Source organism: Ovis aries, chromosome 26, assembly GCF_016772045.2.
Source record: "Ovis aries strain OAR_USU_Benz2616 breed Rambouillet chromosome 26, ARS-UI_Ramb_v3.0, whole genome shotgun sequence".
Lineage (NCBI taxonomy): Eukaryota > Metazoa > Chordata > Mammalia > Artiodactyla > Bovidae > Ovis > Ovis aries.
This window is the reverse complement of record NC_056079.1, coordinates 5,549,923-5,573,566: the sequence shown is the minus strand read 5'-3', so window position 1 is coordinate 5,573,566 and position 23,644 is coordinate 5,549,923. Positions and strand designations below refer to the sequence as shown.

The 23,644-nt window shown below is 42.8% G+C and overlaps 1 protein-coding gene across 11 annotated transcripts in view; it reads right to left on the bottom strand.

Annotated features, from left to right (window-relative positions):
• Nucleotides 1–17,025, bottom strand: part of MCPH1 (microcephalin 1) — a 227,894-nt gene extending 210,869 nt beyond the window's left edge. For 8 of the 11 annotated variants that reach the window (XR_006058182.1, XM_042241390.1, XM_015104543.3 and 5 more), the window contains exons 1-3: nt 16,654–16,704; nt 15,580–15,671; nt 11,901–12,019 (exon numbers count right to left, since the gene is read on the bottom strand). Coding sequence is in view for 9 of the 11 variants with exons in the window: in XM_042241390.1 (XP_042097324.1) it covers nt 11,901–12,019; nt 15,580–15,671; nt 16,654–16,684 (242 nt within the window). In the remaining 2 variants the exon portion in view is untranslated. Of the gene's footprint in view, nt 1–11,900; nt 12,022–15,579; nt 15,672–16,551; nt 16,632–16,653; nt 16,705–16,857 lie in introns of those variants that run through there. The other 3 variants (XM_060406927.1, XM_042241389.2, XM_060406929.1) reach the window with 3 other exon arrangements.
• Nucleotides 17,026–23,644: the final 6,619 nt, after the last annotated feature.

Genomic DNA, 23,644 nt, shown 5'->3' with positions numbered 1-23,644 from the left:
CAGCTGAGCTATTCCAAATCCTAAAGGATGATGCTGTGAAAGTGCTGCACTCAATATGCCAGCAAATTTGGAAAACTCAGCAGTGGCCAAAAGACTGGAAAAGGTCAGTTTTCATTCCAATCCCAAAGAAAAGCAATGCCAAAGAATGTTCAAACTACCACACAATTGCACTCATTTCACATGCTAGCAAAGTAATGCTCAAAATCCTTCAAGCTAGGCTTCAGCAGTACGTGAACCAAACACTTCCAGATATACAAGCTAGATTTAGAAAAAGCAGAGTAACCAGAGATCAAATCGCCAACATTTGCTGGATCACAGAGAAAGCAAAAGAATTCCAGAAAAATATCTACTTCTGCTTCTGTGACCAGGCTAAAGCCTTTGATTGTGTGGATCACAACAAACTGTGGAAAATCCTTAAAGAAATGGGAATACCAGGCCATCTTACACGTCTCCTGAAAAACTTGTATGCAGGTCAAGAAGCAACAGTTAGAACTAGACATGGAACAATGGACTGGTTTCAAATCGGGAAAGGAGTACCTCAAGGCTGTATACTGTCACCCTATTTATTTAGCTTATATGCAGAGTACATCATGAGAAACGCTGGGCTGGATGAAGCACAAGCTGGAATCAAGATTGCTGGGAGAAATATCAATAACCTCAGATATGCAGATGATAGACACCACTCTAATGACAGAAAGTAAAGAGGAACTAAAGAACCTCTTGATGAGGGTGAAAAAGGAGAGTGGAAAAACTGGCTTAAAACGCAACATTCAGAAAACCAAGATCATGGCATTGGGTTCTATCACTTCATGGCAGACAGGAGAGAAAATGGAAACAGTGACAGATTTTATTTTCTTGAGCTCCAAAATCACTGTGGATGGTGACTGAAGTCATGAAATTAAAAGACACTTTTTCCTTGGAAGGAAAGCTATGACAAACCTAGAGAGCATATTAAGAAGCAGAGACATCAATTTGCTGACAAAGGTTGTTTAGTCAAAGCTATAGTTTTTCCAGTAGTCATATACAGACAGGAGAGTTGGACCACAAAAACAGCTGAGCACCAAAGAATTGATGCTCTAGAACTGTGGTGCTAGAGAAGACTTCTGAGAGTCCCTTGGACAGAAGGAAGATCAAACAAGTCAATCCTAAAGGAAATCAACCCTAAATATTCATTGGGAAGACTGATGCTGAAGCTCCAGTACTCTGGCCACCTGATGGGAAGAACCAACTCACTGGAACAGACCCTGATGCTGGGAAAGACTGAGGGCAGGAAGATGAGAAGGCAACAGAGGATAAGATGGTTGGATGGCATCACAAACTCAATAGACATGAGTCTGAGCCAACTCCAGGAGATAGTGGATAACAGAGAAGCCTGGCAGGCTGCAGTTCACGGGGTTGCGAAGAGTCGGGCACAGCTTATTGACTGAACAACCACCACAAGCAGATTACACCTCTGCAAGCAAGTATGTACACAGAGCTTCAGTGCTGTACTGTTTCTGACTGTAAAGAAAAGGAAAGCGGAACCCTTCACACTCACTAATGGGAGACAGGCTGCGTAAGTTGCTGGTTGTGTGTTGTGCTCAGTCACGTCCGACTCTTTGTGGCCCCGTGGACTGTAGCCCACAAGGCTGCTTTGTCCATGCAATTTCCCTGCAAGAATACTGGAGTGGGTTGCCATTTCCTTCTCCAAGGGTATCTTCCTGACCCAGGAATCAAACCCACATCTCATGTCTCCTGCTCTGGCAGGCAGATTCTTTATCACTGTGCTACCTGGGAAGGCCAAGTGACTGGGTAATCTACTATAAAAGACCATATGTATGTTTTAAAAAATGATATATTACATAAAAATGTGGAAAAACATCTGTAACTAAAAATGCATATGAATGGTCAGTAATGGGCACCTGCTATCCTTCTGCCCAAAGGAACCAGAATAAAGAGCTGGGGCAGATAAGGCCACCAGCAAATGATGCTAGGATACAGGAAGCAAAGAACCAGCGAGGGGGAACCTCAGGTTCTGAGGACACAATTCCAAGTCTCTGGCTGATCCCTGACCTACATGTCCATGAGGCAAACAAGTTAGCCTGCAGCTAAGGCTTGAAGAATTGACTGAATCCAAGCAAATACCCAGCACAGGTCTTAAAATGACAGTCCAAAGTTTAAAGCTAAATAAATCACCTGCTTCCTAAAACAAAATCAATACCCTTTGGAGTAACAGTAAAGAACCCAGAGTCTACATAACATTTACAATATCCAAAATACAACTCAAAGTCCTGTTACAGAAGAGTCAAGAAAATGTGACACATTCTTAAGGAACAAAGAAAACAAACCAACAGTCACCAACCTCAAGATGCTGAAATGATCAGACAAGAAATTTCTATAAGCATCTTCTGCCACAGAATGGAAAATACATGTGTAATGAAAGATGAGAAAAGGAGAGAGAGGAAATCTCAGCTAAGAAACAAAACATGCAAACATAAGAAAGAACCAAGTGGAAATGTTAGAAATGAAAAATATCTGAAACGCATTTAGTAAATAGACTTAATGGCAGGATGGAACTGATAAGAGGAAAGAGTCAATGAAACTTGTGGGAAAATTTCAAAAGCTGTATTACACGGGAGGGACTGGCAAATGACAGCCTCCAGGCCGCCTGGCCCACGCCCAGGTTTTGTTACAAAGTTTCATTGTTTACACTCATTTGTTTGCTCTTCTCCAGGGATCTTCCCACACCAGGGCAGGGAGCACTTGAATATAGACCACAAAGCCTAAAATATTTACTATCTGGCTCTTTACAAGAAAGCTTAACCAATTCCTGATATCCAGCTAATTAAAGTAGTACCAGAAAAAGAGGCACAAGAGAAAATCTCAAGAAACAACAGCCCAAATTTATCATGCTTTTAGATGAAATATATAACCTTATATCATTAAAAAAAAAAAAAAAACTCAGCAAAATCTTCAGAGAATAAATTTAAAGGCACCACATCCAGACCTTTAAACTTCTGAAAACCAAAGATGAGAAAACCTTGAAAGAAGCCACACAAAAAGATACAGTACTCACGGTGGAGAAATTATTTGCATGACTACAGGCTTCTTATGAGGACAGAGACTCAGGGGAAACACCTTTTAAGCAGTGGAAAACAGAAGCAAAAAACAAAAATACTGTCAACCTAGAATTGTATAACCATTAAGAACATTATTCACAAACAAATAGGGACATCTTCAGATACAGAAAACCACAGAAATCTGTTGTTACCTGATAAAAAGAAATGCCAGACTGCCAAGATTAAAGGGAGAAATAAATAATTTAACAGAAACACTTGGCGAATGCAACACCCCAATCAACAATGTATAGAACAATTAAACAGATCAAGAAAGAAAGAAAAACATTTCAGTTCAGTTCAGTCTCTCAGCCACATCTGACTCTTTGCGACTCCATGGACTGTAGCACGCCAGGCTTCCCTGTCCGTCACCAACTCCCAGAGCTTACTCAAACTCATGTCCATCAAGTCGGTGATGTCATCCAACCATCCCATCTTCTGTCATCCCCTTCTCCTGCTTTCAATCTTTCCCAGCATCAGGGTCTTTTCAAATGAGTCAGTTCTTCACATCAGGTGGCCAAAGTATTGGAACTTCAGTATCAGTCCTTTCAATGAATATTCAGGACTGATTTGCTTTAGAATTAACTGGCTTGATCTCCTTGCAGTCCTAGGGACTCTCAAAAGTCTTCTCCAACACCACAGTTCAAAAGCATCAATTCTTCAGTGCTTAGACTTCCTTATGGTCCAAGTCTCACATGCATACATGACTACTGGAAAAACCATAGCTTTGACTAGACAGATCTTTGTCAGCAAAGTAATGTCTCTGCTTTTTAATATGCTGTCTTGGTTTGTCATAGCTTTTCTTCGAAGGAGCAAGCGTCTTTTTATTTCATGGCTGCAGTCACCATCTGCAGTAATTTTGGAGCCAAAGAAAATAAAGTTTGTCACTGTTTCCATTGTTTCCCCATCTATTTGTCATGAAGTGATGGGACCGGATGCCATGATCTTAGTCTTCTTTATGTTGAGAAAAAGCCAGCTTTTTCATTCTCATCAAGAGTTCCTCTTCCCTCTCTGCCATTAGGGTGGTGTCTTCTGCATATCTGAGGTTATTGATATTTCTCCCAGCAACCTTGATTCCAGACTTTTTATCCAGCCCAGCATTTCACATGATGTACTATGTAAGTTAAATAAGCACACTGATAATATCTAGCCTTGATGTATTCCTTTTCCAATTTTGAACCAGTCTGTTGTTCCATATCCGATTCTAATTGCTGCTTCTTGACCTGCATAAGGCTTCTCAGGAGGCAGGTCAGGTGGTCTGGTATTCCCATCTCTTTAAGAATTTTCCAGTTCATTGTGATCCACACAGTCAAAGGTTTTTGCATAGTCAATAAAGCAGAAACAGATGTTTTTCTAGAACTCTCTTGCTTTCTTAATAATCCAACAGATGTTGGCGATTTGATCTCTGGTTCCCTCTGCCTTTTCTAAATCCAGCTTGAACATTTGGAAGTTCATGGTTCACATACTCTTGAAGCCTGGCTTGGAGAATTTTGAGCATTACTTTGCTAGCGTGTGAGATGAGTGCAATTGTACGGTAGTCTGAACATTCTTTGGCACTGCCTTTCTTTGGGATTGGAATGAAAACTGAACCTTTTCCAGAAAAACACTGAGAAAACAGTATAAATCAGCTAGATCTAACAAACATCTATATATAGAACATTGTATCCACAATAACGGAATGAATACACATTCTTCTCAAGTGCACACACAACATTCACCTGGCCAGATCAAAGGTTAGGGCATAAAAACAAGTCTCAACCACTTAAAAAAAAATCTTAAAATATGTTCTCCTCTCACAACAGAATGAAATGAGATACCAAAAACAGAACCAAGTACAGAAGGCTCAAAAATATGTAGAAATTAAATAAGAAGCTCCTAAATAACCAATGGGTCAAAGAAGAAATCATGAGAGAAAACGGTTAACACCTGAAATAAAACAAAAATACCAAATTTCATGAGATGAAGCTAGAGCTATGCTTAGAAGAAATTTACAACTGTAAACACATCAAAAAAGAGTCAAGATTTCAAATGAATTTTCTAATGCTCTAACTAGAGAAATAAAAGAGCAAACTGAACCCAAAACAAGCAGAAGGAAACAAATAATTACAGCATAAATTTAAAAAAGAAAAGAAACACAATGGAGAAACAGCAAAGAAACCAAAAGTTGGTTCTTTGACAAGATCAAAGAAATTGAAAAGCCTTTAGCTTAAATTGATCAAGACAAAAAGAAAAGCGATATTAATTCATACTAGGAATGAACCGCTACTGACCTTATCAAAATACAAAGGACTATTATACAATACTACAAACAAGTGCAGGCCAACAAATCAGACAGCCTAGGCGCAATGAACAAGCTCCAGAAAGACACAAACTATCTCAACTGACTCAAGAATGAAAAGCTAAGTAAACCCGTAACAAGAGACTGAATTACTAATCAAAAACCCTCCCACAAAAAGGCCAGGCCCAGATGGCTGCACTGGTGAGTTCTCCCAAATGCTTAAAGAACTAACACCAATCCCTATAAACTTCAGAAGACAGAAGAACACAGCCCAACTAGTTCTACGATGCCAATACCGCCTGACTCCAAAACCAGAAAAAGTCATTCTAAGTAGTGACCAATATACCTTACAATACAGCTGTTGCAAAAGTGAAAATAAAGTACTAGCAAACTGATACAGTTAGAAAAAACAAAAGTATACAACATAACCAAGCAGAGTTTATCCCAGGAACACAAAGTTAGTTCACCACATGAAATCAATCTAATGCACCACATTAATGAAATGAATGACAAATATATGTATGTATATATATCACATGGATATCTCAATAATTGCAGAAAAGGTATTTTGACAAAACCCAATATCCTTTAATAATAAATCGAAACAAACAAAAACTAAGAAGGAAATTTCCTCAACCTGACAAAGTCCACCCATTAAGAAAAAAACATCCAAAGCTAACATCACACTTAATAGAGAAATACAGAAAGCTTTTCTCCTAAGACTGGAAGCCAGACAAGATGTCCACTCTCACTGCTTCTATTCAATACTGTGCTGGAGATTATAGTCAGGGCAATTAGAGTAGAAAAGGAAATAAAAGGCATCCAGATTGGAAGGGAAGAAGTAAAACTATCTCTGTAGACAGATTACACAACACCGTATACAAAAAAATCCTAAGAAAATCACAAAGACACTTAGCTAATAGCAAGTTCAAAAACTTGCAAGATACAAAATCAACGTACAAAAATCAGTTATATTTCTGTATTTTAATAATTGAACAATCTAAAAATGAAATTAAGAAAACAATTCCATTTACAACAGCATCATAAAGAAAATAAATTGGGAATAAATTTAACCTAGAAGGGGCAAGATTTACACACTGGAAACTACAAGACATAATGGAAAGAAATTACGGACAAGAAAATAAAAACATGGCCATGGATCGAAAGATGCAACACCTATATAATTAATGACGTAACACAACCTCTATTAAATACCAGTTTCTCCCTTCCCTCCCTCCCCAAAACCGACAAGCAAATCCTGAAACTCATACAGAAATGCAAAGGAACTGGAAGAAAATCAAGACTGGAGAAGACACACTTCCAACTTCAAAACTTACTGTAAAGCTACAGCAATTAAGTAATCATGAAATTAAAAGGTACGTGCTCTTTGGAAGAAAAGCTATATGACAAACCTAGACAGTGTATTAAAAAGCAGAGACATCACTTTGCTGACAAAAGTCCATATAGTCAAAGCTATGGTTTATCCAGTAGCCACAGAGGGATGTGAGAATTGGATCATAAACAAGGTTGAGCACTGAAGAATTCAAGTTTTTGAACTGTGTTGGAGAGTCCCTTGGATAGCAAGGAAATCAAACCAGTTAATCCTAAAGGAAATCAATCCTGGATATTCATTGAAAAGACTGATATTGAAGCTACAATATTTTGGCCACCTGATGGGAAGATCTGACTCACTGGAAAAGACCCTGATGCTGGCAAAGACTGAAGGCAGGAGAAGGGGGTGACAGAGGGTGACACAGTTGGATGACATCACTGACTCAATGGACATAAGTTTGAGCAAACTCCAGAATACAATAAAGGACAGGGAAGCCTGGCATGCTGCAGTCCGTGGGGTTACAGAGAGTCGGCCATGACTTAGTAACTGAACGATAACAGCAGTAATCAAGACAGTGTGGTGCTGGCATTAAGATAAACACACAGACCAATGAAACAGAACTGAGAATCCAGAAATACATCCAAGTTATCTACAGCCAATTAATTTTTAACAAGGACACCAAGATAATTTAATGGGGAAACAATAGTCTATTCAACAGTGGTACTGGGACAACTGGACAGTCACACATAAAAGTGAAGGTGACGCCATAGCTCAGACCATGTGCAAAAACTTAACTCAAGTAAACCACAGACCTAAGTGTTAAAGACAGAACTATAAAACTCTGAGAAGAAACCACAGGTGTAAATTTTCACGCCCTGCAATCAGGCAATCATTTCTTAAATATGACATTTAAAACTGAAACAACAAAGGAAAAAATAGAAACACTGGGCTTAAAAATTTTTAACTTGTGCTTCAAAGGATACCAACGAGAAAGTGAAAAGACAACCCACAGAAAGGGAGAAAATGTTTGCAAATAATATGCCTGATAAGGGTCTTATTATGTGTGCAAATAATATGTATCCAGAATAAAGAACTCTATCTCAAACAAGAAAAATAACTCGAGTTTTAAAAAATGGACAGTGTTTGAGTAGACATTTCTCCAAAGATATATAAACAGCCAATTAAACCATGAAAAGCTTTTCAACATCATTGGTCACTAAGGAAATACAAGTCAAAACTACAGTGAGATACCACTTCACATCCACAACATAACGGCTATCAACATAAAGAGGGATAACAAGCCTCAAACATTACTGGTAGGAATGTAAAATGCTACACCCAATCCAAAAAACTGGCACTTCCACAAAGTGCTAAACAAATGGGTTCCGTGTAACCCAGAAATTTCATTCATAGGTGCATATATACCCGAGGATCGGAAATACATATATTCACATGAAAACCTGCACATAAATGCTCATAGCAGCATTACTCAGTGGCCAAAGAGTGCAAAAAAACCAAATGTCTGTCTTCCCACTGATGAAGATAAACAAAACATGGTGATATTCAGTGACTCTGAGAAATAAAAAACTGACACCGGCTACAACACGAATGAAACTCCAAAACATGACGCCAAGGGAAAGAAATCCAACACAAGAAGCTGCATAATGTCGGGTTCCATTTACGAGAAATGTCCAGGCTAGGTAGATCCAAAGACAGAAAGTAGACTGATGGCTGCCAGCGGCTGGGAGTAAGGAGCCCAAAGGGAATGACTGCTAACGGTTATGGAGCTTATTCTGAGGGGATAAAATGGTCCTGGATTAGGCAGTGATAACTGCTACAAACATCTGAATAGAATATATTAAAAACTACTAAAATGTACACCAACAGGGTGAGTTTATAGTATGTGGATTTTAATTAACAAAAAAAGAAAGAAACGCCAAACATAACTATTCACACTGAAAGGAAACAGCAGAAGAAACTCAGATCCTCAGAAACGAAGAGTAAGAGAAAGAATAAATATACGGATAAACATAAGACACTCTCTTTTCCACTTAATTTATTTTAAATACAGACAAGTGTTTAGAGCACAGCGACAACACTGTCTTGCAGGCCTCTAATGGACGTGGTTGAAATCCATACAACCACCCTAACACAGGGGAAGGGGGCAGAAACTACGGACACACAGTTGCCAAGTCTCTATCTATATTTTATGTGGCATGGTACAATACTAAGTCTAAGCAGACTCAGAAGTTAAGGATCTATTGTGTAACCCCTAAAGCAATCACTAAAAATAAATAAAAAGAACAGAGAGAATTTTAGTCTAAAAACTAAAACATCAAATAATCTCAAATAGGGACGGAAAAGGGAAGAGAGGAGCAAATGAGTCTCCTGCCTCTGCCTGGAAGGCCGAGAAGGGGTGACGCGCCACGGCTGGGAGCCCACCAGCCCCACATCTCAGTCCAGGATGCTGTCCCACTCAAAGGGCTCACGGTCTGTGCGGAAACAGCTGACACCGGGGCTTGGGGGGGAGCAGGCACGAGGTCACAGAGACACAGGAACTGGCTGAAGGGACTCCCACTACCCAAATCTGAATGATCTAAGCACCAGACAGACATTGTGAACTCTAAGCCGTTGAAAAATACAAGAACCAGGTGCTGACACTAATCAATCAGTGTGGGAGACAGGCGGCTCTTGTTCACAGCACACAGCTGGGCACAGCCAGAAGCGCTGGACTTGGCAAACAGTCATCCTATAAGACTCGGGGTTAAGGCTGGTTCAGGCAAGAACCACCATGAACGATACACCTGGGCCCAGGGGAGCAGGTCTACATGATCTGAATCTGCCTTCCCACGGGCAGCTTATTAGCCTCAAAGGAAACAACAGTCATCACACAGTGGGGAAAAAAACCAGCAATGCCTTGCCAGGCGAGCGAAACTCGCATCCCATTAGGAGGCAGAAGGAAACAGCAAGTAGCGGGAGCCTAATCACGGGCAAACAGGATGCATCCAAAATGAAGAACACCTTGTTTTAAGCAAAAGAGGGGAGAGTGAGGCTGGAATCTGAGTCTGCCCAGACAATGGAAGACAAAGAAATGCAATCAATCATCATGCCTTACTGTTGAAGTTTTTTTTAATTGAAAGGCTTAATTCTTTTAGAGCAGCTTCACACATCAACAGCCAAAGTCTATGCCTCATATTCTGCCTTACTGTTTTCGTGTAAATTGACTCTAGTTTTCTAGAAAATCAGCAGTATGACTCGTTTACATCTGGATTTCAGGAAACTTGATTTATATCATTGATACCCCACTCCCTCTGACCTCAACCTCCTCCTAAGCCTCCCCTAAGACTATTCCTGCATTCTTGCACAAGCTCAACTGTGTCCCCTAAATTCACATGAAGTCCTGATGCCCCAGACCAAACGACGTGACTGCAGTTGGAAACGGGGCCTTGAAGGAGATAGTGAAGGTTGAATGAGGTTCCCTGGGGGTGGGTAACCCAGTAAGATTAGGGTCCTTATAAAAGAGATGAGGACACAGAAACAGCCAGACCAAGTGAAGACAAAAACAAGATTGCTGGGAGCCAGCATGGGGAATCCCGCCCATGGCAAAGGTCATGAGGAAGGGGGCCTGGCAAAAAGCAAAGGCTGAGATCAGGCCTCAGGGGTCCCCCTGGATTTTCCTGAGCATCTACCCCCCAAAACCGGAGTCTGCCTGCTTTATTGTACTGTGCTTTCCACTCTTCTGACATAACAGGGGGCTATCCCCGATCACCTTTCTCTGGAAAAAGTTAACTTAGAGCTCCAATTAACAGTCTTCTGCATATAAAAGGAGTGTTTCAGCTCAAACCCCTCTGATGGCTCTCTAACTTGCCTTACCCGGACTTTTACAACTACCCATGTGATTGTTACAGCCCCCCCAACTGTGAGAGGCACGGAAGCCTAATAAAACATAAAGCCTTTCAAAGAGTTAAGTTATTAGAGTAGTGCTGGTGTAGGATTTCATTATTGGGCCAATGCTTGTTGCTAAGTTCTCATATCTCTTATCCACTGTGCACCTGGGAGCACATTTGTTAACATAGTTAGAATGTAAGAAAAAACAAATGTAGCCTTGAAACTAACCACATCAGACCTTTGAGCTAATTGGTTCTTTCTTTGTTGTAACTTAGCTGCACCTTTGCTTCCTGAAAATGTAACTTTGTTTGATACTTTCTGAGGCTGACATAGATTAGAAATATAAAGAAAACACACTTCAAGGGAAAATAAGTTTTCTGGTTGAGCAGCCTTTATCAAAAGAGGGTCTTAAAATGTTCACAGGCCTCCAAGGCCAGAAGATAATGTACACAGCATCATTTGTGGGAAAGGTATAAAAGCCCTTTTGAAAATAAAGTTATAGGGCCTCGCTCACCGAAGCAGCTTGGTCTCCCTGTGTCTTCTTTACTCAATTTCCTGGCTGAATTCCCATCTGGGGCGTGGAGGCTCACCATGTCTACTTACTTGCCCTGGCTTCTAAGACCCACGTGAGAGGGAGCCCAAGGCGAGAGGGAGCCCAAGGCGGGGCACCCTCCGCTATTCAAGCGGGTGCCAGTGGCCTACGTAGATGGTACAAACCTCTTGTCTCAAGGTTTTATTAGCTTTCCACGTAAACCAAGTTATTCAGCCTCTTTTCTCCACTAAATTTCCTACTATTCTTTCCTAATCTCTCTTTTCTAATTAAATAGTTCTTACTTAGGACACTGACTCCGTCTCCCCTTCAAATTCCCTGGATCCACCGGGGCTGGACCCCGGCACAAGATGGCCACCGGCAGGCCAAGGGGAGAGGCCTCAGAAGAACCCAACGCTGTGGACACCTCCATTGTGGACTTCTAGCCTCCAGAAGTCTGAGAGATACATTTCTGCTGCTTACGGCCAGTTGGTGGTGTTCTGGCAGAGACTGGCCACCTTAGTAGACTAACAATCGGCTTCTCTGCTCCCTCGACACACCACACAGACTCTGTCTCAGGGCCTCCGGGCAAGCTGGGAGTTACGCCACACCCGTCTTTCGTCCTAGGAAACTGAGGACGCCAGATGCCCCCGGTAAGAGGCAGAGAAAAGATGGAAACAAAACTTTATCTAGGTCTGTGATTCATGCGAAATATCTCCACACTCTACCAACACTAGATAACTTAAGGGGGAAAAAAAACCAGGAGAAAGGACTCACTTGTCAACCCAGAGCACTGAGACGAGCTTCACGCCTCTCTTCTGTGCTTTTTCCCAGGTGCTCTGGTACCCGTCTTTGAACACGACATGAGTAACTTGTTTGTTAAAAGTTTTTGAAACCTGCAGACAAAAGGCAGAAAACAAAGGTGAATTTACTACTATCTGCATAAGTTTCTTAAGTACAAGCCAGTGTCACTCTTGTAGACACTTGCCAAAAAAGCAACAAAATAATTAGCAAATAGTATCAACCAATATATACAATAGTATATACAAATAGTATCAACCAACATATATAATACATTCTCACCCCTGTTTATTCCAGGACTGCAAAGCTGGTTTAGAACAAAAAGTCAATCATTATTCACTTCATTAACAAAGTAAAAGAGAAAAATCATAGCCATACCAATTACATGCCAAAAATGCGTTTGATGAACTTAAAATGTTTATTAGTGAGGAAAATGCACAGTAAATTAGGATCTGAAAGCTGGTATAAGACTGCATGATGGGAAATGCTAAAACCCTTCTGTTGAGGAGTATCTCCATTCTATCCAACTGGCCCCAGCCAGCGCAGTATGTCAAGAAAAGAAAAAGTGTTAGGATTAGAGAAAAATAAAACGGCTCTGTGCATGTAAGAGTCAATTGTGCACATTGTTAAAAATCCCAAAAATGTGACAGAATTCAGAAGAGTTTGGTAAGTTTTCTGGAGACAAGGCAGATATGCAAAATAACTAGTTCTATATAACAGCAATAGGAAAAAGAATTCAAAAGATACCATTCATAACAGCAACAAAATAACCAGAGAAAAATCATAAAACATCACTGAGAAAATTAAATAAACCCAAATCAGCAAAGGCATACATCATGTTGATGCTTTAGAAGATTCCCGTGTACAAACACGTCAGTTCTTTCCATACTGATCTGCTGTTCCCTATCCAATACCAATTAAGATCCCAAAGAAGCTTCAGGCTGCAAACTGACAAACCAGTTCCAATTATGTATCTGGAAAAGCAAAAGACTAAGAAAGCCAGAACCCCCTGACTTGAAGAACAAAGGGTAAGATTTATTATAAAAAGTAATTAAGATAGGGGGGTTTGTCATGAGAACAGACTGTATGGGCACTGAAACCTGGTTACCTAATGACAAAGGGGTCATTGTGCTAAAGGACAGTCTTTTCAATAAATGGTGTTGAGATCACCCACTGGGAAAAAATCAAGGCTACGGTTTTTCCAGTGGTCACGTATGGATGTGAGAGTTGGACTGTGAAGAAAGCTGAGTGCCGAAGAATTGATGCTTTTGAACTATGGTGTTGGAGAAGACTCCTGAGAGTCCCCTGGACTGCAAGGAGATCCAAACAGCCCATTCTAAAGGAGATCAGTTCTGGGTGTTCATTGGAAGGACTGAGGCTAAAGCTGAAATGCCAATACTTTGGCCACCTCATGCGAAGAGTTGACTCACTGGAAAAGACTCTGATGCTGGGAGGGATTGGGGGTGGGGGGCAGGAGGAGAATGGGACGACAGAGGATGAGATGGCTGGATGGCATCACTGACTCGATGGACATAAGTTTGAGTGAACTCCGGGAGTTGGTGATGGACAGGTAGGCCTGGCGTGCTGCGATTCATGGGGTCACAGAGTCGGACATGACTGAGAGACTGAACAGAACTGATTTCATACCACATACAAAAACTAATTTCAAATGTACTGTAAATCTAAATGTGAAAGGCAAAATGATAAAAGCTTCTGGAAAATAAGAGAAAAATTCCCACAACTGGCATGTAGAAATAGATTTTTTAAAACAAGATATACACACAGAAGCTCACCATAAGGAATAAACTACCATTATCATCAAAAGATGCTATTAAGGTGAAAAGGCAAGCCACAGACAGAAAATATTGTAATTCACAGGGCTGACGAAGGGGTCAACTGAAGAGTATAAAGAATGCTTACAAATCAAGAAGAAAAAGAAAAACCCAATGCAAACATGAGGTGGAGACCTGAACAGGGTCTTCAAAATAAGTATGGGAAGATGTACAGGAAAATGGAAATTCACACCAGGCTGATACACCACCAGAAACACACTCTGATGGCTGAAGGTAAAGACAGACAAGACCAAGCATACACAGCAGTGGGGCTTTTACATGCTGACAGAATTACAAACTTATTCAAACACTGCAAAAAGCTGCTAGGAAATCACTGGTAGCTTTCTCAGATGTGAAACGGTCTTCTGTCACACAGAAGGCATCTTTGTTCTAAAAGATACAGGCTAAATATATGTAGGGACAAATTATGGTATCTGCAATTTACTTTTGAATAGTTCAGGAAAAAAATACATATACTGTTTAGAGAAATGGAGTCCAAGCAAGTATGTTAATTGTTGGGTCTATATTCACCATACCATTCTTTCAACTTTTCTATTTGAAAAATTGCTAAATAAAAGGTGGGAAGAAAAAAATTCAAGAGATCCAAGACCTTAATACTACTCTCAAAAGCCATTCTGCCTACTCCTATGTTTCGCAGCTTTTTCCTGTCACAATACCACGCGGAGCCCAAGTATGTGGCTGGTATCAAGTGGAAACCCTCCCGAAATCCTAATGGGTTTACCTTCCGATTTAGCAGAAAAAAAGTGTCTTCTCAGGTTCAAAAGCAAACCCCAGGCCCTGCCTTCTGACTGTCACCCTAGTCTGCTCTTGGGTCTTTCCCCTGCTCACTAGGTCAGGGACCAGGGTGAGTCAAAGGAAACGCAGGAGCAGACACTCTGCCTGAATAAGGGAGAACACTGCCCTCCAGTTTATGTTATGCCCTGATCATCCCTAATCCTTGCCCTGGCTTCAGTGGTATCTTACCTGTGTTAATCTCTCCTTTCACCAGCCGACCAGCCACCCTCCCCTAAGTACCCCCCAGCCACGAAGTTGGCTCACATCTGAACCCCGGCTTCGAGCTGCTGCTGTCACCACCCCATTCCTCAGGTCTCCATGACTCCCTTAACCCAGCTCATTGGACATGGGGACACTCAACAAGGACCTTACAGCTTTCAAGCGCAAAGAATATTCCCCAATCCTAACTTTTCGTAAACTTAGGCACCATTTTAGAATTTCCATCTTTGAAGTCTGTCCCTCCTCCCACATCCAGGCATGTTTTCTGGATTCTCCTGGCGTCCTTCCCAGTCTCCGTCCCGAGGTCCATGACTCCCATACCAGCCCTGCAAACACTAAACAGGCTCCACCTAGCACTCTTCATTCTAATCACCTGGGTAGTCACCACCCGACTCTTATGTCCCTGATGCCTAAAACAGGATCTCTAGACCTGACAATCTCAAGTTCCAGATTTGTACATCCAAATGTCTATCAGGTATTTCCAATATCCCCAAATTCACAACTTTTCCCTTTAAAAAACTGTTCCTTTTCCTGTATTCCACACTTTGATGAAGAGTATCAGGCATCCGAACAGCCACTGGCAGGACCTGTATTTCCACCCTGGAGCTCTCCTCTTGTGTCACCCCCAAGCCCAGCTGTTCTCAATTTCTCATACCATGGTTCTCTCCTTTTTTTCTGCTGCCACTTACCCACTGTCCTCTTTGTCCATCGTGCTCTAAGTAAAAACTCCCCAAATAAGAAAACGCAAGTAGATCTCCATATGTTTCAGACGACTGTCAGGTGTAGCAATGATAAAGTGAATTTCTTACCTTCGCCCCCATATCCACAAGTTGATTCCTAAAGGTCTTTGAGTAATTTTCTGTCCCATTGGTTGACCACACTTCAACATAGGCCACAACATCTGAAAACAAAATGCTAGCATGAAATATATCTGATATACCCTCAGCCCAAAGATTTCAACAGATTTTTCTCCTATTCTATTCACATTAAAAAGTAAATTTAAGATTTCTTCTGCTAAAAGTGCCATTAGATTCTTTAAAATTTCAAGGGAAAAACAACTTTACTCATACATACGTCACAGTTCACATTCTCAACTCTTCCCAAATTCTTAAACCAAACCTAACTTTCTAATGCCAGAGTCTTGTTTTCTGTAAAGGACCAGACAGCAATTATCTTAGGCTTTGAGGGCCAAACAACCACTCAGTTAGAAGGCTGCAGCACAAAAGCAGTCAAAGACAAAAACATAAGTGCATTCCGACAAAACTTTATGGAAAATGAAGCCTGAATTTGATATAGACTTCATTTGTCCTCCTCCTCCGGTTCCTCCCACCCCCTCAAGCGTTTAAAAAAGTAAAGGGCACTTTTAGTTTGCAGGTCCTACAAAAACACGGCCAACAGGCAGACTTTGCGGGGAAGGGAACACAGCTTACGAAACCCTCCCTGCTCAAAGCCTGGTGCCTTTCAGGCGTGCCTGGAAGGAATCATTCCTCACTGAGAGGTTCTGGTCACACTGACAGAGAACAGGCAGAGGAGTTACTGGTTCTTCTTCTAATTTCACTAGAGCCCCATCCCCGCAAATCCACCCGGCCATACAGAGACGCCAGAACCCAGGAAAAGCTGAAAACCACCCCCCGCCCCCCTCCCCGAGCCTCCCCGCCCTTCGCGCGTCTGCGCCGAGCGCCTGACCCGGCCCAGGTGGGGCGGCGCGGGCCCTGGGCTCCGAGACGGACCCCCAACCGTCACGGGCGGTTCCGGTGCTGGGCTAGAGGACAGACCCCCACCTCCTCCCGGCAGCCAGGCTGGCGACCCCAGGGGCGCCGCGACTCGGGCGCCCGTCCTGAGGCCCGGCCGCCGTCGCGCCGGCTCGGTCCCCGCCTGCTCACCTTTCAGTACGGGGCCCCCGGGGACCGCCATAACGGGCAGCGGGAACGCGCAAGCGTGACGCAGGGCGGCAGCGCGCATGCGCAGGGCGGGCTCTGCGGAAATCCGCCTGTCCGCGTCCCCCGAGCAACCAATAGGGGGCGGCGGGCGGGACCAAGACCCCTCCGCGCGGGCGATGGACGCCGGTTCTCTCGGGTTGTACCTACACGGCGCGTCAGCTCCTGCGCGGAGACCCGGGGTCTCCGGTCCCCGCGGGAGGTCCCCCTAGCCAGGCTGTCTCCCTCGAGCCCTACAGCCCGCAAATCCCAGAGCGGATGAATCCCAGAGGGAGCGGGGCAGCCTGCACTCAGTAGTAGCCTGGCTCCTTATCGTCTGGGTTTCAAGCCTCCCGCCAGCCCGGGAGCCCCGCCCCCGCCGCGCAGGCCCCGCCCCGAGGGCTGCGCGCTTGCGTCCTTCGGGACCTTGTCCCAACCCCGAGCCTCCCTGCAGTGATGTGTAAGAAGGGACTACTGTTGCCCCTAGTTGATAAGCGTTCTCTGTTTAATCTACCCGAAACACTGAATACGTTAAAGGACCCATGTTGTCTGTATTAAAGAAGGAACCACCAAACGTGTGAAAAGTTTCATTTTTAATGATTTCAATACCATTTTTGTGTTCTATCATGTAGGATATAGTCTATTACCAGGCTTAGAGAAACATAATCTTAAGGGAGTTCCCTTATAATCTAATGGTTAAAGTACAGGCTTCATTTGGAAATCAGACTGGACTTGGAGTTTGGGGGCTGATATCAGCCACTACAGGGCAGGAAGGCCTGCAGTCCATGGCGGGCAAAGAATCGGACAGGAGTGAGCAATTGGACACCACCACCAATCAGCCACTAACTAGCTCTGAGATGTTAATGAGTTACTAACACTCTCCAAGTTTCATTTGCTTGTAGAAAAGCATTAATAATAGTAGAGATAATAGCTGACATTTAATGAACACTACGTGGCTAGTGGGTGAAGAATCCTGCAATGCAGGAGACCCAGGGATGGATCCCTGGGTCAGGAAGATCCCCTGGAGGAGGAAATGGCAACCTGCTCCAGTATTCTTGCCTGGAAAATCCCATGGACAGAGGAGACTGGCAGACTACAGTTCATAGGGTCTCAGAGAGTTGGACATGGCTGAGCACAGCACACAGCACCGCAAACACTAATCATGTAAGTGGTGTATTAAAGTTTCGGTGTGTTGTCAAATTTAATCCTGCTCATAAGGTGAGTGTTATTATATAGCACTTACATGTATTTTCCTCCTGGATTCTCACTAAAGTTCTATTCTTTTATAGGTATTTATTATTGTAACCTGGAGACTAACCGTTGAAGCCTCCTTTGCGCCCTCCCCAACTCCTTTACAATTAAAAATGCTTTCTCTTTCATACCTTGTATCACTTCATGCTCACAACAGTTTCTGTTAAGCAATATTATACAATTTATACAATAAGAAATCAGGTTCAAGAAAGGTTACCTGACTAGTGCAAAGTAACAAAGTTTACTGCTAACAGTTAAAACTTGTTGAAATGGAAAATAATAGCTTTAGCTCTTTTTACTATAGTCAGCAGAGGGGTATGTGCACAAGACTATGGACTGCTCGCCTTTCATTCATTCATTCATTCAACCCTAATTGTTCACTCAGCCGTTCATAGGGCCCAGTGAGCTCACTGTGCTTCTAAAGAATTATGTTGAGTATGTGCAACCACCAAACCCCACTTCCTGGACTCAAATCTTTGATCAATACCTATATCATCATCACACCTAATAAATTCTACCCTGAGGAAATGGGGACACAGTCTACCTGGGAGTGTGAACTCAGCTCAAGAAGGACTAACAGATAAGAAAAAGTGTTAAACTATGGTGAAATCTAAATGCATATTGATTGCACAAATAAAAATAACATCAAATGGATTGTTTAAAACAAAAATAATAGTCACCTGAGGTTTAAAGACAATGTATGGAAGCCCCCCACCCCCACCCCCTGCCCCTATCCAAAGTTTCATTTTGCTTCTCACTTGGTTGACCACCTCTTCACAGCAGAAGGCGACTCTATCACCTAAACTACAGACATCTCATCCTTAAGAACAAAGTTAAACTACTGGGTTCAAAGAAACACGGCCTTGACACTAATACTCGCTAGTTTTATTTTTCATGGTTGCCTGTCTATTTCGAGTTTCTAATAAAACAACCTAGAGAAAGGATCTAAAGTCTGAAATAAGTTCCCTGCGCTTCTTCATTTTTGCTCTCTGCAAAAGTATAAAAAATGAAAGCCAGTTTTTTTCCTCTGCCAGTACTCACCCGTAATAAAAGGGATAAACACTCAAAGCCCTTTTATATGCACTGAGGACAAAGGTAGACTGAAAATATTGACTTTCCTGAGCCATGCACTTCAGCTCAGCAGGAGGTGAGTTTTCAGAGGTTCCTCCCTGACAACCTTCCTACCATCAGGATGAGCATGCCGCTGAGAAGGCCTGGCAAGCCAGTCAGATAAAAGGCTCAGGGCTTCAGAAGGAAATGCGGGTGCCCGGAGTCTGAAGTTCCCTCTAGACTCTTCCATTCTCAACAGTACTGCATCAACATTTAGGGCAGAAGTAGGTCTGGTTTCCTAGAAATGCATGAATTTCAAAGGTGAGGCATAGATCACTGAGTTACATTTTTCTTTATGATGTTTCTACAAAACCTAAAAAAAAAAAAAAAAAAAAAAGACAGTGGAGAGAGATTTGACTAGCATACACTGTCTGATAGAAAACTTTAAAACTTTGTAATTTCTTAGTGAAAATATAAATCTCTTAATTATTAGTATTAGAAGGGAATTTGGCATTTTTTATACTAATAATGGCAAATTATGCTTTTCTCAAACTTACACTTTTAAAATAAAGGTTTCATGTGTTTTCAAATGAGAATATTATTTGATGATACAGAGTAACTAACATGCTTGTCCTCAAAAACGTTGAAAAAATTGCAAAAACCATGCACACATGAATTGAGATAAATGAATAACTGAAAAGGGAAGAAAAGCACTGGTAAAGGCAATGAAAGCCAAAAATGATTTGCAAGAACAGTGATGGATTATTTTAGCTTTCTGTCTTTGTCATGTCTTACAGCAATAAAAATGGGACTTTATAGCAGACTGAAGAAGTAATGTTCTTATCCTAATTAACTCAAATATGAGTCCAAATAAGATAAGGATTCTTTACAAGAGTTTTTACCTAGGCCAGCCACTTTGCTTAAGTTCCAAGAAATACATGGCCCATTATCTTTATTTCTCCCAGGATCTCTGTAAAATTAAATCAGAAAACCTGCACAATACTGCCCTTCTGTGAGTAGATGAAATGTAGCAAGACACATCTCTAGGGAAATGCTTCTTTGCTAGTGCTGGCTTTTTTTTTTTTTTAAGTCGTTATTTTCAGTTACCTTAGTAATTGTAATTTTGCGGGGGGGGGGGGGGTGGTGGCATTCCTAGTGGCATGCAGGATCTTAGTTCACTGACCAGGGATCAAACCTGTGGCCCCCCACACTGGAAGTAGTCTTAACCCTTGACCTCCAGGGAAGTCCCCCGTAGTTGACATTTTAAAATGTAAGTCAGCATCTCTCCCCATCACTTGTTTTAACCGCACTTGTTTTAACCTGTTCCTCCATTTATTCACAGATGTTTGCCGTGCCAGTGTTCTTGCCCGGAGGATCCCATGGCCAGAGGAGCCTGGTGGGCTACAGTCCATAGGGTGGCAAAGAGTCGGATGTGACTGAAGCGACGTAACACACCTATAGCGTATCCAGTGACCGCAGACTTAGGAAAGGGGTAGACGCACCATTAGCAAGCAGGTTGTTTCAGATATTTTTCTGTGGCCTGGAGCATTTGCCCCTCAACACCCTGATTCCGACTCAAAACTAAATTGCCTGAAATCCTTTTCAAAAGCAAAACCCAAAAATTAAGCCCCACGGGAAAATGCTTACAATATATTGTTAAGTTGAAAAAAGTAGAGCACCAGAATGTATATGGTATGACCTCAAATTTGTTTTTTAAAAAAAGGTCTCTATTCCGGGGCTCTATTCAAGCCAAGATGCATCAGTACAGCGACATGAGTTCCTGAAATACTGGATATTCGGCACCATTTGGAAGCCAGCTGGGGTCTTGAACCACCTTAGGCTTTCTGCCTGCTCCCTCCCAACACTATCTCTCCCCCTTTCCGTCTGGCTTGCCCTGATCCAGCAGCTAGATGGTTACCACTAGGCCCAGTCAGGGGGCCATGGGATCCCTCCAAACCTCCCAGTGTCCCTTATCACTGGTAGCTGCCTTGGCCATTTCTTTTTTAAAGAATCCTCCAGTATGTGAAAGTAACAGTTGCTCAGTCGTGTCCGACTCTTGGCGACCCCGTGGACTGTAGCCCGCCAGGCTCCTCTGTCCTTGGAATTCTCCAGGCAAGAATACTGGAGTGGGTAACCACTGGCCATACTGGCTGCTAAATATTTTTTACATATTATGACTGTTTATATGCAGAAGTAATTGTTTTTTTAACCCCCACTACTCAACCTACCATCAGTTACTGTTGCCTCCTAAGACAGATTTGAATTTCTCTCTAGAATAAAGATGCCTCTGTTCCCTCACCCACTCTTCCCTCCCTCTCGCTGCCTCACCCTTCCCTTCCTTTCTCCTTCCCTCTGTCGCTCCTCCCCTTCATTCGCTCCTCCTGTCTCTCCCTTTCTCAAGTGACTCCCAGTCTCACTCCCGCTTCCTTGTGCAACAACAGCTGGGGACCAAGTTCTCCAGGAAGAGGCAGGGCCGTCAGATCCCCAGGCAGGCCAGCGGGGAGAACAGTGAAAGGCTTCTTTCCCAAAGTCCAGATTAACCTAGGGAAGAGATGGTTCTGGATGCAGAAGGCGAGGACCACAAGGGTAGAACTGGGAGGACACGTTAGATGCTGCTTCCAGGATAGGCAGGAGTTGATGTTGTTCGGGAAGGGGCTGCCGTCGGAGGGGCCACGGAGGTGCTGCTGGTGTGACCTGATCATGCCCCCTCCCGAATCCCCGTGTGCCCTCACTCCACTGGAGCCCTGGCTGGGAGATGCACCCCCTCCCACACCCTCCAATGCCTGTTCCTTGAGTTGGGAGGCTGAGTTCAAAAGCCCTGCTCCCTCTTTCAGGGCAGGACACAGAATCACGGGACGATTTTTCACCCCAGAGCCCCCTGTGGAGTCAGGCTGAAGCTGAAGGTCACCTGCGCGCCCTGCTCAGCTCCTCTGCGGACCCTGCTCCCTTGCCCTCAGCTCCTGTCCTCCACTGCTGGTAACGGAGCACCCCTGACCTCTATGACTTCAGACCACAGGACTGTCTGGGGCGTGTCACCTGACTGCTCCTCACTTGCACTCCCGGGGCACTCATACTCGGCGGGGAGGCAGTGGGGCCTGGGCTCCCTAGAACCCTCTCCAGGCTCCTCCAGGAGTCTGAGCTGCACTGGCTGAAGGCCTGGGGCTGTGTCTGCGTCTCCTTCCCACTCAGCCACTCCAAGAGACTTGGGCTTCCACAAGGCCTGGTGGTCCCAGGATAGCTAGGCATTTTTCTTCTTTTCTGGAGTACAGTTGACTTACAATGTTGTGTTTGTTAGCTTCAGGTATCTTGCAAAGTGAATCAGTTATATATATAATGGATTCACACACACACACTATATATATATATATATATAAAACTGATTCACACACACACACTGTATATATATATGTATAACTGATTCACACACGCACACACTATATATATAAATATAACTGATTCACAGAAGAACTATAAAAGAAAAAGATCTTCATGACCCAGATAAGCACGATGGTGTGATCACTCACCTAGAGCCAGACAACCTGGAATGTGAAGTCAAGCGGGACTTAGGAAGCATTACTACGAACAAAGCTAGTGGAGGTGAATGAATTCCAGTTGAGCTATTTCAAATCCTAAGACATGATGCTATAAAAGTGCTGCATTCAATATGTCAATAAATTTAGAAAACTCGGCAGTGGCCACAGACTGGAAAAGGTCAGTTTTCATTCCAACCCCAAAGAAAAGCAATGTCAAAGAATGTTCAAACCACCCCACAACTGCACTCATCTCACATGCTAGTAAAGTAATGCTCAAAATTCTCCAAGTCAGGCTATGTGAGCCATGAACATCCAGATGTTCAAGCTGGATTTAGAAAAGGCGGAGGAACCAGAGATCAAATTGCCAACATTTGTTGGATCATCGAAAAAGCAGGAGAGTTTCAGAAAAACATCTACTTCTGCTTTATTGATTACGCCAACGCCTTTGACTGTGTGGATCACAATAAACTGTGGGAAATTCTGAAAGAGATGGGAATACCAGACCACCTGACCTGCCTCCTGAGAAATCTGTATGCAGGTCAGGAAGCAATAGATAGAACTGGACATGGAACAACAGACTGGAAGCAACTCGGGAAAGGAATACGTCAAGGCTGTATATTGTCACCCTGCTTATTTAACTTATATGCAGAGCACATCATGAGAAACACTGGCCTAGATGAAACACAAGCTGGAATAAAGATATTCAGGAGAAATATGAATAAGCTCAGATATGCAGATGACAACATCTTTATGGCAGAAAGTGAAGAACTAAAGAGCCTCTTGATGAAAGTGAAAGAGGAGAGTGAAAAAGTTGGCTTAAAACTGAACATTCAAAAGACCAAGACCATGGCATCCTGTCCCATCACTTCCTGGGAAATAGATGGGGAAACAATGCAAACAGTGACAGACTTTATTTCGGGGGCTCCAAGATCACTGCAGATGGTCACTGCAGCCATGAAACTAAAAGATGCTTGTTCCTTGGAAGAAAAGCTGTGATGAACCTAGACAGCATGTTAAAAAGCAGAGACATTACTTTGCCAGCAAAAGTTTGTCTAGTCAAAGCTACGGTTTTTCCAGTAGTCATACATGGATGTGAGAATTGAACTATAAAGTCGAGCACCAAA